This window comes from Salmo salar, chromosome ssa27 (assembly GCF_905237065.1).
Source record: "Salmo salar chromosome ssa27, Ssal_v3.1, whole genome shotgun sequence".
NCBI lineage: Eukaryota > Metazoa > Chordata > Actinopteri > Salmoniformes > Salmonidae > Salmo > Salmo salar.
The window spans coordinates 5,720,335-5,737,590 of record NC_059468.1 but is presented as its reverse complement, the minus strand read 5'-3'; the positions used below and the strand labels follow the sequence as shown (position 1 = coordinate 5,737,590).

Below are 17,256 nucleotides of genomic sequence, written 5' to 3'. Positions count from 1 at the left end.
TTTTTTGATCACAGACACAATTACAAAATATGGAAAAATAAATAATGAAATGTTAATTATTTAAAGCAGCCCTTGTAATCATCTGCCAGAGAGTAGCCCCAATCTGCCGAGCCCAAAGTAATACATTTGGGCCAGATAACTCACACCGGAATCGGCCCGAGCCCCGCATCCTAGCCATAAGTAATACTGACGTCGGCCGAGTTCCCCGACTCTACCCAACGTTTATTGACTTGATTATTCTCGTCATTTTTAGCTTAGCTAAATGGTATAGTCGTTGTGCATTCTCAATGGACATTCGGGTCCTTTCGTAATTTCTCTCTGGCTATCTACAGTACTCTGATTTCAGAGCACTCTCCTCTGAGAGTAATGAATTTATGAGCGCTCAACACCCATTGAATATGGCCGGTGTCAGTAAACTTCGGCAAAAAAGCATCATTAAATTGTTGCCAGCAGCACAGTTACAGTCACCAGCGCTCTGGAAAACTGCCTAACCAGCTCTGTTAGGGCGAGTAAAATGGTCAGAGTGGTCTCATTTGTGTCTGGAAGTAGCTAGCAAGCTAGCCAACGTTAGCTTGGGTGCTAGACTGCCGTAAGGTCAGAAAGCTCAAATCAACCCTACTCCTCGACTGGAGTGTCCAGTGTGCCTCGGCTGGAGTGTCCAGAAAGCTCTGAATTTACAAGCAGACAATCTGACTACGTTCTGAATTTACAAGCGCACTCTGGCACTCCACATTGAATTTAAGAACACACCCGAAGTTGTAAAATGTCTAACTAGTAATTTGTTATGCTAACTAGCTCGCAAGAGGTTGCATAGCAACAGCATCAACTTACGGTAGACAAGCGAAGAGCTAGTACGCTCAACTGAAAGCATACAGTTCGTTTACAGTATACTAAAATGAACTATGTAGTATATACTCATTAAGTGTACAGTATACGTTTGTTAGTATGGGTATTCGAACCAGCTCTGGTTGCCTCTGCCAGGAGGCTGAAACTTTGCTGCAAGTGGCTCTTCCAGCAAGACACTAACCCCAAGAACTCATCATAATCTACAAATAAATGGTTAATTGACCACAAAACCAATATTTTGCATTGGCCATCTCAGTCTCCGGAGTTGAACCCCATTGAAAACCTCTGGTTTGAATTGAAGAGGGCAGTCCATAAGAGCAGACAGAGGATATCAATGATCTGGAAAGATTCTGAATGGAGGAATGATCTAAGATTCCTCCCGATGTGTTCTCCAACTCATACCACATTTTAGAAAAAGGCTCAGTGTCGTTATCCTCCCAAGGTGAGGTATTGAAAACAGGGATGACAATAATTTTGACCCCTATCTTTAAAATAAATATACACTGCTCAAAAAAATAAAGGGAACACTAAAATAACACATCCTAGATCTGAATGAATGAAATAATCTTATTAAATACTTTTTTCTTTACATAGTTGAATGTGCTGACAACAAAATCACACAAAAATAATCAATGGAAATCCAATTTATCAACCCATGGAGGTCTGGATTTGGAGTCACACTCAAAATTCAAGTGGAAAACCACACTACAGGCTGATCCAACTTTGATGTAATGTCTTTAAAACAAGTCAAAATGAGGCTCAGTAGTATGTGTGGCCTCCACGTGCCTGTATGACCTCCCTACAATGCCTGGGCATGCTCCTGATGAGGTGGCGGATAGTCTCCTGAGGGATCTCCTCCCAGACCTGGACTAAAGCATCCGCCAACTCCTGGACAGTCTGTGGTGCAACGTGGCGTAGGTGGATGGAGCGAGACATGATGTCCCAGATGTGCTCAATTGGATTCAGGTCTGGGGAACGGGCGGGCCAGTCCATAGCATCAATGCCTTCCTCTTGCAGGAACTGCTGACACACTCCAGCCACATAAGGTCTAGCATTGTCTTGCATTAGGAGGAACCCAGGGCCAACCGCACCAGCATATGGTCTCACAAGGGGTCTGAGGATCTCATCTCGGTACCTAATGGCAGTCAGGCTACCTCTGGCGAGCACATGGAGGGCTGTGCGGCCCCCCAAAGAAATGCCACCCCACACCATGACTGACCCACCGCCAAACCGGTCATGCTGGAGGATGTTGCAGGCAGCAGAACGTTCTCCACGGCGTCTCCAGACTCTGTCACGTCTGTCACGTGCTCAGTGTGAACCTGCTTTCATCTGTGAAGAGCACAGGGCGTCAGTGGCGAATTTGCCAATCTTGGTGTTCTCTGGCAAATGCCAAACGTCCTGCACGGTGTTGGGCTGTAAGCACAACCCCCACCTGTGGACGTCGGGCCCTCATATACCACCCTCATGGAGTCTGTTTCTGACCGTTTGAGCAGACACATGCACATTTGTGGCCTGCTGGAGGTCATTTTGCAGGGCTCTGGCAGTGCTCCTCCTTGCACAAAGGTGGAGGTAGCGGTCCTGCTGCTGGGTTGTTGCCCTCCTACGGCCTCCTCCACGTCTCCTGATGTACTGGCCTGTCTCCTGGTAGCGCCTCCATGCTCTGGACACTACGCTGACAGACACAGCAAACCTTCTTGCCACAGCTCGCATTGATGTGCCATCCTGGATGAGCTGCACTACCTGAGCCACTTGTGTGGGTTGTAGACTACGTCTCATGCTACCACTAGAGTGAAAGCACCGCCAGCATTCAAAAGTGACCAAAACATCAGCCAGAAAGCATAGGAACTGAGAAGTGGTCTGTGGGCACCACCTGCAGAACCACTCCTTTATTGGGGGTGTCTTGCTAATTGCCTATAATTTCCACCTGTTGTCTATTCCATTTGCACAACAGCATGTGAAATTTATTGTCAATCAGTGTTGCTTCCTAAGTGGACAGTTTGATTTCACAGAAGTGTGATTGACTTGAAGTTACATTGTGTTGTTTAAGTGTTCCCTTTATTTTTTTGAGCAGTATATATTACTTGTTAAACAAAATGTATTTCTCTGAACAATAAAACAAAATCATACAATAGCTCAGTATTTGTATTATTTATTTTATAGTTTTTTTTTGCTCATCTTTATCAAGTGTGCCAATAATTTTGGACCTGACGGTACGTATCAAAATACTGAAAACAAAAATAACTGACATAAAAAGGAAGCTCTTGTGCAATAAATTGTGCTAATATATTGTACAAAAATGAATTTAATAAATTAAAATTAGTCTCATATTACTCTTATTTTCTCTAACTCACAAACTAATTCTAAAATCTTTAAGAAGAGCAAGGTATTTTGTTTCATTTCAAAAAAGCACAACATTTTATAAAAGCAGAATATTTCAGTCACCTTACATTATTCAGCCTTGCAGGCAGCTTGGTGGTTTCCCTGGCCCTCTGCTAGTGGTGGTGCATCCTGGGACAGTTGATATTGATTGTGCCATTTGCTGAGAAGACAGACCGAGACACATTAGTACCCAGCTCACCCCTGCTGAAAAACACATTAACTGCCTGCATTGGGAGCCCTGTCTCGTAACCATGGCAAAGTATGCAGGGAGTAGGTAGGGGTATTAGGGGGCAGCGGGTTCAACACACAGTCTCTCTGGGATTGTCTCTCAAGCTCTCTCCCTATTTCTCTCCAAATCCCACACACAGGCACGTACAGGGTCACGCGCACACACACACATACACTTTGTATATATTTTTCTTATTCAGGCTGCTTCCATCACACATACGTTACCTCATACCTCTTATCTCCCTTAATCTCCATACATCAATCTTTTTACTGTCTATGGAGACATGAGAACAAAATATAGAGGTAGGGAAAAGAAAGGGGTAGCAAATCAAGTGGTGCGAAAATAACAAAAGTAGTGCCTGATATACAGTATATTTTCATTATTTCTACAGTTATAGACCTATGCCATATTATTTTATACAGAAGCTGTAAAAGTTCTCAGCTATACTGTAGTGATCCTCCCTAATGAGCCACCTTGCAATTCCCACCAAGTGGGTTAACCCTATTGGCGTGTTGCGTAGGGGGCTTACTTTTCACGCCAGTGTCACCCGTTCGCGGCCCACTCCCTCCATTCGCTACATTGGTGTCAGAAGTGGGATGGTGGACATGAGGCCATCGGAACGCACGGCCGGACGTGTGAGGGGACTGAGGTGGTCAAAGCACGGGACAAGCCTTCCCATTCCGAGGGGGCAGTGTAGCGATCCTCGCTAATGAGCCACATTACAATTCCTAAGTGGGTTAACCCTATTGGCGCAATGCATATAGGTTTTTTTTGTTTCACGCCAGTGCCACATGTTTATGTCTCCGTTTGCTACTCTCACTGATCTTTTTTAAATTAATGTTATTATCTAAAAGTTTGCAGTTTCAAACTAACAGTCTCAAGAACACAGGTACATCTAGCAATTAATAACTAATTAATTGATGAGATATACATTTTCATGATCCAAAGACCAGTAGATCTAGCAGGGTTGGCTGCTGTTGGCACTGTACAAAACATTCACTCTCCATCATGGACAGATCATCGGTAAGAGAGGAGAAAAGATGGCGGAAGTGGATGCTGATGTGGAGCGTGAATATAATGGTGGGGGAATCAAGGAGAATTGGAATGTTGTCCAAAAGAATATAAAACGGAGCAAAGAAGCAGACAGTGATGAGAATGTCCCTTCTTATCTTGTAGGAGTACGTTTTGTTAATTAGGAGCAGCTTGTTGGATCGCCAATTTTGAAGAATACATTTGAGATATCGAAACTGGTGGAGAAAGTGCTGGGTAAATGTGAAGGCTGTGAGGATCACTAGAGGCAAGCTTGTTTAGATTTTTTGTTCTTCTGAGTTTTAGAAGGAAAGTGTGTTGCGTCTCACCCGAGTTTGATGTGTCCTGTGTGTCTCTTCGGAACAGGGCACCCCTCACAGGGGTAATATCTGGCGTTTCGTTGGAAGTCGATGTTGCAGAGATTAATAATATTCCTGGAGTGATTGATATTCGTCGGATAAATTGTGGGGTGTATGAAGAAAGTGTTATTTTTGGAATCTCTCCCTACTCAAGTGCATTTGTTCCAAGACCAATGCAGTGTGATCACTGTAAAGCTTTTGGACATATTTCAAGTGTTTGCAGAAGGGAGAAGCCGATATGTCCAAGTTGTGGAAAAGATCATATCATGTGTTTTAAAAGTGCTGAAAATATGACATGTTGTAATTGTGGTGGTAACCAATAAGCCACCTATTTGGAATGCCCAACAAGTGTGAAAGAGAATGAGGTGACCAAAGTCAGGGCATTTCATATGCAGCGGCTGTTAAAAGGGTTGAGAGTTCAAATGCTGCTCCTGAATAGTCCATGGTGGTGGATAGGTCTTCACTGAAGGCTGTAAGGGGTTGCCGTTCAACAGCAGAACCAAGATATGTTAAAGGTTAAGAAGGTGGACTTTGTGGCCTTTATAGCTATGGTGATTAATGGCACTGCTAAGGTGGAGAGGAAGTCCAGGAAAATAGACATCATTGTGGATGCGGTGGAATGTTTCCTGGGACTGAAAGACTTCTTGATGGAGGAGTTGCATGGAGTATTGTCACAAGCCTCTCAGGTCATAGAGCCTGAGAATTAAAAATGAATACATTATTTTACCTTTATTTAACTAGGCTAGTCAGAACATGGGCGATATGGGGATTTGAAGGATGGAAGAAGTGGGGGTTTGGGGGTTTTGGTTTTGTCAATGTGTTTTTTATTGTTTTATTTTGGGTGGATTAAGTTCGTTTACCCTATCATGTATGGGTTTTATTTTTACCTTGTTTTTTTCAACGTCGTCCAGTTGGTGGCGGTATTACATCTTTTGGGGTTGTAGAATGTTCAGAACATCTCTTCTCCAGAGTATCCAGAAGAAGCCCACGCGTTTCCCCAGGCTTTCAACGGAAATCAATCTGAGATATGATGCTATTATGCTATATATATATATATATATATATATATAGCTCAAGGAAAGAACTCTCCACAAGTGTCATCAGTGTCCTGTGAAAGAACAGGGGTCATAGACAACATATTATTTATTTCAGAGAACGGAACTGAAAAACGTTGTTTCACTTGCCTTTAGAAGTAGGGACTTCCAAATCAGCCCTCACCCGCCACAACGTCCGGTTGAAATTCAAATCGCTAGCTAGCTTAAAAAAATAAAAAATACAACAAAGACCGATTAAACATCTGTCGACTTTCATGACAAACGATATCTGATAAAAGTGTAGACAGCACCAGCTAAGCAAGGATTATACCAAGGTGAGGCGTGTGCTATTTTCATGAAACTAGTTTAGCTAGCTTGAGATCCAGGGCTGTCGCAAGCGCTCGAGCTAATGCTAGCTTTGTAAAGATAATTAGCTAGCTACCTAGCGAAATAGTTGGCTATGCTACGTAGTTTGCTAGCTTATTTTAAAGTCAATTTAGTTAGGTAGTTAGTTCACCCCGGTCGTAGAAGATGAATGTGATATTGCTTCTAACATCTGGTAAAGTTAGCTAACTAGCTACTAGTAACCAAAACAGTCACTGAATCAGGATACTAGTTAGTTAGATTTCAGTGTCGCTTCAATGCATCAACTTTAGTTTACTTATGGAGGAGAAGACTGTCATATCAGATGTTGTTTATTGTGCACCTTTCCATATACATAATTGCAACGTGACCTATCACAAAATGAAGAAACTGCAATTAGTAAACACAATCTGTGTTTATGCTGTGCATATTATAAGACATGTTAGGCTGGACACATTACATTTTTAACAATACTTTTTCTGATAAAAACGAGTTCATTGCATCCGCCGTGGAGCCCAGTTTCATAATATTACCATCTGTTCCAACTGCAAGTAGCCGTGAAAAAACTGGCCTTTATTTTAGGGCATTTTTCACCCTGCCAGCTCTTATTAGTTCTATTGAGCACAGTGGCACCAACTCACCATCCGAACGTTCTATTCCCAGTTTACTGTTCTACGTCACAAGGCCTGCTTCGCTATTGTTGACAATGAGACCTGTCCACGTTGTTTGTAGTTAAAATGTAAACAACAAAACATTACTCATGAAACTCTGAGGTCGTCCCATTGTTTACTTTAGGGAAACATAGGTATGTCTGTCTATTTCGCCAAATATCTCGCAATGTACCTATTTAGATTTTTTTTTTTAATGTGACACAATTTTAATCATGAGAATCTCTTCTTTCTAATTATGTAAGGCTGGGCAGCGTACTCTGCTGTCATCGATCACTAGACCAGAAATTGTCAAAAGTTGCAATTTTTTCCCCTACTTTCTTGTTATGCAGACATACTCACACTTGGCACCATCGAGGTGCGGATGTTTACTTTCTACACAAGTTATTTTTCAGTTTCGTCCTAAGAACAGATTGTAGTGGTAAAATGGAAAGGGATACAATTCTTGGTGCCATTTAGGTAAAATGGAATTATAAGCGTCACTCCAGTCAGAAGAGGCTCTGCGAACGTTCAATTCCATTCATATGCTATGGGTCGCGCTAGTGTTCCAGCTTAGCTAACGTTCTTTTGCCATGTACAGCCTTGGGGGAATTTTGACTCATTCTATTGTCCAGCCTAGACATGCTAGCTACACTTTCTCGTGCCCACGTAGGCCAGTTTTATGAAGGGGTGCACAAAGAACATTTTGTTTGTCTTGTAACCTTCTCGATATGACCTTTACAGTGGGAAGCCCTAAGTAGTTCACAAGACCTCCTAGGAAGTGAGCTGGAAGGAAAGAAGGAAGGAGCCAGGTTGCGAAAACAGATGAAAGAAGAAGCAACGATGTCGGAAGAAGGGGCAACGGTGTTGGAAGAAGGGGCAACGGTGTTGGAAGAAGGGGCAACGGTGTTGGAAGAAGGGGCAACGGTGTTGGAAGAAGGGGCAACGGTTTCGGAAAAAGGGGCAACGGTGTCGGAAAAAGGGGCAACGGTGTCGGAAGAAGGGGCAACGGTGTCGGAAGAAGGGGCAACGGTGTCGGAAGAAGGGGCAACGGTGTCGGAAGAAGGGGTGATGGATGCCACTGGTACTGGTAGTGAAGAGGAGTCAGGTGAAGCCTTGTCTAATGGCAGCCCCATACCACCTAAGAGGGGAAGGGGTAGGCCCAAAGGATCAGGCTCCAAGAAACCCAAGATACTGAGGGTACTAGACAAGCGGCCACGGGGAAGGCCACGTAAAGTGGTTGACCCTAATGCTGTTTCAGCAGAGACAACTGCACCTTTGAAGCGTGGCCGGCCCAAAAAAGTTCAACAACAAAAAAAAAGGGGTAGACCGAGGAAGAACCTGCTGTCAACCGAGGAGGAAGAGGAGAGAAAGATACCGAAAAGCCAACCTAAGGGACCTAGAGTGTGGAAGCCGCTCGGAAGGCCGCGCATCCATCCCCGCGTGGATCCCCCCGCCTCACCCACCTCTGCCGAGCCACGGGGAAGAGGCCGTCCACGCAAGGCAATAACAGGTAAAGGTGCCCACTTACGGAAAAACCCACCTCCAACTTCTAAAGTTTCAAAGCCCCCCGCTAAAGATGATTCCCCGCGAAAGAGGGGCCGCCCCTTAGGCTCCTTCAAAGCCAAGAGAGCAGCAGAGAAGGATAGGTCCAGCAGTCCACCCTCAGCCAAACAGGGGTGTACTGTTTCTCCAATAGTAAGGCTTTACCGCTGCTCCAACGGTAAAGCAAATGTGTTAGATGAAGCTGCCTTCCAAGCCCAGAGGCAAAGAGGCAGGAGAAAGACTATGGAAGTTGATTATACAACTTATGATTCAGAGGAGGAAAATGAAGATGCAGAGAGAAATGAGGACGAAGTCTTTTCTCCAGTAGAAGATGACGAGGAAGAGGAAATAAAACTACGCGATGGTCGTGGCAAGGCTAGTAAACCCGGTAAGGTAGCGGCAGCCATTAAGAAAAAAGTAGTGGTTGTTCCTAAGAGGCGGGGTAGAAAGCCTGGCTCAATCAAAAAGGTTGTAAAGTAAAAGGAACCTAGGTGGAGCAGACTGAACGAGACAACTTGTTGCCGGGAAACACAAAATATCAGTAGCATCTTGCAAGATGAACGGACATGTTTTTAACATTTTATTATCTCTTAACCAACTCTTTCTTGTTTTCTCAACTAACCTATGTGTCTGTTTGCTCTTGCTATTATTTTTTATGGTTTGATGCCTTTGTGGAAACCATGTGAAAAAACAAGTACTTTTTGTACTTCCTTGGTCATCCATAGCTTGAATGATGTGAAGACAATTTCATTGACAGTTGTTAATCTTGTATTTGTCTGTTCAGACTTATCCCATTTAGATTTTTTCACCGGTACTGTCATTGATACAGTTTCTAATTCCATGCACATCCTATAGTTGATGATATTCTCATTGAGGTTTGTTAATCTTGTATTGGTCTGTGCAGATTTATCCAAATAAGATAAAATGGTTTAAATCAATTGAATCAGTTAAGTATTTTGTTTTTTGTCTTATCTCTCCTTAAGCTCTGTAGTTTTCGAATTGCTAATGTCTTGTAATTTTATTCGCCTTAATTGCCAAAGCTTTGAATGTAACAACTTCCCCTTCCCAGCTATCTTTGTTTTGAGACAGATGTTGTTAGTATCACTATCATGGCACCCGTTTACTTATAAAGTGCACTACTTTTGACCAAAGCCCTATGGACCCTGGTCAAAAGTAGTGCACTATAAAGGGAATATGGTGCCATTGGGGACGGTACCATAATCATAGTTGTGTTTTCTTTCACTTGGTTCATTGCATACTTCACCTTGTGGAGTCAGGACCGTAACTGTAAACTTCCAATCCATCATCCTTAAGATTTCTCTCAGAAGATGTATGGTTATTGACTATTGTGATGGTTTTGTTTGCCAGTATCATCCTTGTAATTCACTCAACATCACTCCTCACAGTTCTTTTTAAGACTTACTTTTTATCTGTCAGCTCTTTTTACTTCTTTTTTTATCACTTGGCTTTCATCTGAAGTGGATGGTTTGGTTTCACAGACTCTGGGTGATGTTGTGGGTAAATGTTGTTTAAGATTGTATGTTAAACATGTCTTCATCTAGTCTGGTATTTGTTTATTTAATGAATTATGTGCTGGACCATGATATCAACAGTACATACTGCATTACAATTTCGTAAATGATGTAATATAAAAATAGTAATTGAGGTACACAACAGAATCTATAATTTGTATGAATTCATGTTCCTGTGACCAAAGCTTGTTAGTTTCATGTTTTCAACTTGGTCTGTTCTTATTCTATGTTGCTTGGATTAATACAATGTTCTTGGCTTGTAACAATGTTTTTGAAGATGCAGTTAGAACTATAGAGATACATATGGTACGTTTTACCTATGTATTTATCTCTGTGATCAGAAACAGGTCTGTGAAACCTCCCCAATATTCATTTGAGGGTAATGTGAATTTCAGTTTTGTTAGAGAGAGCAAATATTTAGAACGTTTGCTGTAATAAAGTGAAATGTCAAACTTTGTTTTTTGTTGATGTTTTTTAATCTCAATAAAAACAAAAATATGACTTATTTTGTCTTTTATTTTGTATTATTGTAAAGCTTAATTGTTTGAAAAGCAGAATGTGGTGAATAAATGGAAGATTTGATAGAAACATTTCTTCCTGGCTGGTCAGGATCAAAAAGTCGGTGGTGGAATGTTCACACCATTTATTGGACCCACTCGGTGCTTATCTCATTAGCATCATGGCAGCAACATTAAGACTTCTTAAAATGTTACAAAAAAATCTCAACCAAAGATAATTACTACTTTATATAATTAATATAAGGTGGAGAACATTGATAAATGGTTGGAGTTTAAGTAACTTAATGTCAAGAACATAACATTCTAAAGACTGTAGAATGATTTAGTGCTAGAGTCTATACAGTGCAATCAGAAAGTATTCAGACCCTTTCACTTTATACACATTTTGTTACATTACATACTTATTCTAAAATAGATTAAAAACATTTTTTTCCTCATCAATCTACACACAATACCCCATACTGACAGAGTGAAACAGGTTTTTAGATTTTTTTGCAAATGTGTTAAAAATTAAAAACAGAAATACCTTACTTACCTTGGATAAGTATTCAGACCCTTTGCTATGAGACTAGAAATGAAGGTTCAGGTGTATCCTGTTTACATTGATCATCCTTGAGATGTTTCTACAGCTTGATTGGAGTACACCTGTTGTAAATTCTATTGATTGGACATGATTCGGAAAGGCACACACCTGTCTATATAAGGTCCCACAGTTGACAATGCATGTCAGAGCAAAAACCAAGCCATGAGTTCGAAGGAATTGTCCATAGAGCTCCGTGACAGGATTGTGTCGAGGCACAGATCTGAGGAAGGGTACCAAAATATTTCTGCAGCATTGAAGGTCCCCAAGAACACAGTGGCCTCAAATCATTCTTAAATGGAAGAAGTTTGGAACCACCAAGACTCTTCCTAGAGCTGGCTGCCTGGCCAAACTGAGCAATCAGGGGAGAAGGGACTTGGTCAGGGAGGTGACCAAGAACCCGATGATCACTCTGACAGAGTTCCTCTGTGGGGATGGGAGAACCTTCCAGAAGGACAAACATCTCTGCAGCACTCCACCAATCAGGCCTTTATGGTAGAGTGGCCAGATGGAAGCCATTCCTCAGTAAAATACACATGACAGTCTGCTTGGAGTTTGCCAAAAGGCACCTAAAGGACTTTCAGACCATGAGAAACAAGATTCTCTGGTCTGATGAAAACAAGATTGGTCTCATTGGACTGAATGCCAAGTATCACATCTGGAGGAAACCTGGCACAATCCCTACTGTGAAGCATGGTGGTGGCAGCATCATGCTGTGGGGATGTTTTTCAGCGGCAGGGACTGGGAGACTTGTCAGGATCGAAGGAAAGATGAACAGAGCAAAGTACAGAGAAATCCTTGATGAAAACATGATTCAGAGCGCTCACGACCTCAGACTGGGGAGAAGGTTCACCTTCCAACAGGACAACGACCCTAAGCAGAGCCAAGACAACGCAGGAGTGGCTTCGGGACAAGTCTCTGAATGTCCTTGAGTGGCCCAGCCAGAACCTGATTGAACATCTCTGGAGAGACCTGAAAATGGCTGTGCAGCAACGCTCCACATCCAACGTGAAAGAGCTTGAGAGGATCTGCAGAGAAGAATGGGAGAAACTCTCCAAATACAGGTGTGCCAAGCTTGTAGTGTCATACCCAAGAAGACTCCAGGCTGTGTTTGCTGCCAAAGGGTCTGACTATTTATGTAAATTTGAAGTTTCAGTTACTTAAAAAAAAAAAACATTTCTAAAAACGTATTTTTGTTTTGTCATTATAGGTTATTATGTGTTGATTAAAGATATATATATTAATACATTTTAGAATAAGGCTGTAACGTAACAAAATGTGGAAAAAGTCAACGGGTCTGAATGCTTTATATGGTGTTATTTCTTGAATGACTGTGGTCTAAATACCCAGCAGCCCTTTTTACTCCGCCCATTCCATTGGTCCCAATACAAAACACTGTAGGCCTATAAATTGGCTTAGAGAGAAAAAAATATTTTATGTGGCATTGGGCATACTCAGTAGGGTCTGTAGAATCTATTTGTGGTGTCATTTCATGGGGCTCTGAATAATACGGAGTGTTGCTGGCAATGTTCCCTCAAATGTTTTGGGACACTGAGCACATTTTAGGTCTTATGAGTGGAAACTTGAACCTTGTATTTTTCTGCAACTTCCTGTGCACGTTTACAGTGGACACTGAGGCTGTACACTTACAGTTTTGGACAGTAACCAATAGGCTATTGTGGCTATTTGAGCATAATGTACGCCTACCAACAAAACCAATGGAGCAAATCCTATAACATTCTCACATGGAAATAGTTTTTGATTATATAGCTTTCTATGATATAGCCTATATGTGGTGTTCAATGCAGGCCTACATTGCATGCGACTTTTAATAATGTTTTTACATTGTGAAGGACTTTAATTAATCTTTTTTTTTACTTGGTCTGTAACACCATGGGCCGAATAGGTGACTAAATTGTATTGTCTTATGATGCAAGAAACCACTTTACAAAATAAAAGTTATTATTATTACTTTACAGAAATACAACACAATGCAATCACCTATTTGGCCCATGGTGTTACAGACCAAGTAAAAAATCATGAATTAAAGTCAAGCCCTTCATAATGTAAAAATGTTATTAAAAGTTGCATGCAATGACTACCACGTATAGGCTACTGTAGGTTATATCATAGACATCAAAAGCTATTTCCATGTGAAAATGTTATGGGATTTTCTCCATTGGTTTTGTTGGTGGCTTACGTTATACCACAATAGACTATTGGCTACTTTCTAAAACTGTAAGAGTACAGCCTTAGTGTTCACTGTGAAGTTGCACAAAATTCTCACAAGGTTCAAGTTTTCTCTCACAAGACCTAAAATTTGCTCGGTGCCCCAAAAAATTAGAGGGGACATTGCATCCAGGTCCTTGACTTTTGTCATCCCCACCCATACCATCAGAACTATCATCCAGTGTTGAGAGAGCGAGGAGGGCGAAGGTACAGTAGTGAATAACAAAAGTAAGGATGTGTCAGAGTGGAAAGTTGTAATGGTGTTTGATACCCTATTCGATTAACCCAGCTATTCCCAAACTGGGGGTACGCGCAATAACGTCGAGGGTACGCCAAATAAAATAACAATTCTTCTGATTTTCAAACAGTCCGTTTATATTTTCCAACGGGGCTATACATTTGGGTGAGTTTTTTTCTCTCACCTGAGTAGCCTCATTTCACTGCCAAAAATAAAATCAAACCATCTAGTGTTCAGCGAAATAACAACACAATGTGAAATACAGGTAACCTGGTCAAATAATTAACATCCAATCACATTGACCGTTACTCTCTCGTGAGAATTCCACTAACGGTCCATATGTAGCGAAACGTAGCTGCTGCTCATGTTGGTATTTGTACTGATGGCGCAAAAGCCATGACAGGGAGACATAGTGGAGTGGTAACACGCATGCAAGCAGTTGCTCCCGACGCCACTTGGGTACACTGCAGCATCCACTGAGAGGCTCTTGCTGCCAAGGGAACGCCTGACAGCTTGAAAGACATTTGGACACTACAGTGAAAATGGTTAACTTTGTAAAAGGAAGGCCCCTTAACTCTTGTGTATTTTCTGCACTATGCAGTGATATGGGCAGCAACCTGTAACGCTTTTACAACATACAGAAGTGCGCTGGTTATCAAGGAGAAAAGTATTGACACGTTTTTTTTAATTGAGAGATGAGCTTAAAGTTTTCTTTACTGACCATAATTTTCACTTGTCTGACCACTTCCATGATGATGAGTTTCTCACACGACTGGCCAATCTGGGTCATGTTTTTTCTCACCTGAATGATCTGAATCTAGGATTACAGTGACTCTTCGCAACTATATTTAATGTGCAGGACAAAATTGAGGCTATGATTAAGAAGTTAGAGCTCTTCTCTATCTGCATTAACAAGGACAACACACAGGTCTTTCCATCATTGTATGATTTTTTTGTGTGCAAATGAACTCAAGCTTACGGACAATGTCAAATGTGATATAGCGAAGCACCTGAGTGAGCTGGGTGCACAATTACGCAGGTACTTTCCAGAAACAGACGACACAAACAACTGGATTTGTCATCCCTTTTTCATGCCCTGCCTTCCAGTCCACTTACCGATATCTGAACAAGAGAGCCTCATCGAAATTGCAACGGTTCTGTGAAAATTGAATTTAATCAGAAGCCGTGGCCAGATTTCTGGATTGGGCTGCACTCAGAGTATCCTGCCTTGGCAAATTGCGCTGTTAAGACACTGACATTGCAGAGTTATGTGCATCCTTTCAAGCACACCCTTCTCATTAACCTGTGGTGAGTTATTCACAATTTTGATGAACAAATAAGGTTTTATATATAAGATGGTTAAATAAAGAGCAAAGTTATTGATTATAATAATATTATTATTTGTGACCTGGTTATTGAGTGCGCTGACCCTGGTGCTAGAAGGGGTACGCAGCTGGAGGTTGAATGTTTGAAGGGGATACGGGACTATAAAAAGTTTGGGAACCACTGGATTAACCAATGCCATTAAGAAAGAGGTAGGTGAAGTCACATTAGCCTGGTCCATTGGTAATGGCACACTTGTTAATATTCTGTGCTGACCATGTTCAGCAAGGGAAGATTCTCAAAATGAAAACTCTCAATGGGAAGAAAATCACGTCATGTCCCTGGAGCTTAAACTGAGGGGGATCATTTCTAGGGTTCCACTTTCTATGTCCATCAATTATTTAAAAGAAAATGTAGAGGGGGGCATAGTGGTTAAAGCCACTAAAGTGTTTTCAGTAAGAAAGAGCGGCAAAGAAGTGAAAGTCAGTACTCTTAATGTTTGAGAAGGTTCTGCCTGAGACTCCTTCTCAAATAGAAGTGCTTCCTGGCTTTCACTCTTAGAGTTTGGCCCACCTCCATTAAGGTGTTTTAAATGCCAAAGAATGGGACATGTAGTGGTTCTGTGCAAAGGAAAGAAAAGATGTGCCAAGTGTGGAGGGGAACATGATTATGGTGAATGTGGGAAAAATGTCAATGTTAACTATTATAATTCTGGAGGGAGCACAGTGGTTATGAGAAATCTTGCTCTCACAAATGTGTTGTGTCAAAGGACACCTTGATAGTTCATCAGATTGACTTCATAGCTTTCATTGGAAAGGTTAACAACCTGATTGAGTTTGTGGAAAGCAGAACTGCTAAATTGAAGATCATTGTGGAAGCAGCAGCAGAGTTTTTAGGAGTAACAGATGTTACTGTCGTCATGATTGTTGATATGTTGACTCCTAATAATACTAATGATGGAATGTCTTAGTATGATGACAATTAGAGTTAAGGTTTTTGTCATCCTTCAGTGGAATGCTAGAAGCCTTATTGCTAACTAACTTGCCTAGTTAAATAAAGGTAAAATAAATATCTCCCTCTCTAACTTTAAGCATCAGCTGTCAGAGCAGCTTACCGATCACTGAACCTGTAAACAGCCAATCTGTAAATTGCACACCCGACTACCTCATCCCCATATTATTACTTAGCCTCTTGCTCTTTTGCATCCCAGTATCTCTACTTGCACATCATCATCTGCACATCTATTACTCCAGTATTAATGCTAAATTGAAATTATTTTAGCCTCTATGGCCTATTTATTGCCTACCTCCTTACTATTCTACATTTGCACATTAATGTGTATGTAGATTTTTCTATTTAAATTTTCTTTTGTGTTACTGACTGTACGTTTGTTTATGTGTAACTCTGTGTTGTTGTTTTTGTCGCACTGCTTTGCTTTATCTTGGCCAGGTCGCAGTTGTAAATGAGAACTTGTTCTCAACTGGCCTACCTGGTTAAATAAAGGTGAAATAAAAAATAAAAAGCCTTATTGCTAACGGTCAGGAGTTTAAGAAACATGTCATTGATTTAGAGATCAAACCTGATGTGATATGTGTACAAGAAACATGGCTTAGACCACATCTTGATTGTATTATTCCTGGTTATTGTTCAATCTGATCTGATAGATCAACTGGACAGAGTGATGGTTGTGCTACCTTCATAAGGGAAGGTCTTGTATAGCAAGATAATAATGTTGGCATGTTTACCTGCTTACAATACCCACTGTAGTGTGCGTAGATCTCAAGCCCATAATAAGTCAATAGGGATAACTGGCTAGCGACTACTGTTGGCTAGCTACTACTTTTAACAAGCCAGACAACCACGAATGATTGACATCTACCTTGCATAACATTATTTTTTGGTCATTTTTGCCTGTTAAACTATCTGGTTAGCTACATTATTATGATTCACGTATAGCTCACTGGAGGCTCCGAGGAGGAGGAAGGGGAGGACCATCCTCAGTGAATTTCATAAAAATAAAAATTGCGAAACATTAAAAAAGTTAACCTTTTTAGATAAAACTACACTAAATATATTCAAATGTCACCAGATAATTAATTAAAACACACTGTTTTGCAATGAAGGTCTACGTGTGGCTCAGTTGGTAGAGCATGGTGTTTGCAACGCCAGGGTTGTGGGTTTGATTCCCACGGGGGAGCAGTACGGAGAAAAAAATGTATGAAATGTATGCTGGATAAGAGCGTCTGCTAAATGACTAAAATGTAAATGTACAGTAGCCTCAGCAGCACTCTGTAGGGTAGCACCATGGTGCAACCGGAGGACAGCTGGTTTCCGTCCACCTCTGAGTACATTGACTTCACTACAAAACCAGAGGCTCGTGGTTCTTACCACCTTCCATAGATTTA

At 41.4% G+C, this 17,256-nt stretch overlaps 1 protein-coding gene across 2 annotated transcripts; it reads left to right on the top strand.

Moving 5' to 3' along the window:
* The first annotated feature begins 6,002 nt into the window (after nt 1-6,002).
* Nucleotides 6,003-10,468, top strand: LOC106588245 (chromosomal protein D1). Of its 2 annotated transcripts, none has more exons than XM_014177064.2 (2): nt 6,003-6,211; nt 7,631-10,468. In XM_014177064.2, exon 2 carries the CDS (start codon nt 7,712-7,714, stop codon nt 8,909-8,911), a length of 1,200 nt encoding a protein of 399 aa, XP_014032539.1. In that variant the 5' UTR covers nt 6,003-6,211; nt 7,631-7,711; the 3' UTR covers nt 8,912-10,468. The 2 variants fall into 2 exon arrangements, with proteins under 2 accessions (XP_014032539.1, XP_045565750.1); XM_045709794.1 differs by lacking the exon at nt 6,003-6,211 and adding an exon at nt 6,280-7,044.
* The last annotated feature ends 6,788 nt before the right edge of the window (nt 10,469-17,256 follow it).

Excerpts from the sequence above, each read along its gene's own strand:
- LOC106588245 (XM_014177064.2), top strand. The coding sequence starts at position 7,712 with ATGAAAGAAGAAGCAACGATGTCGGAAGAAGGGGCAACGGTGTTGGAA.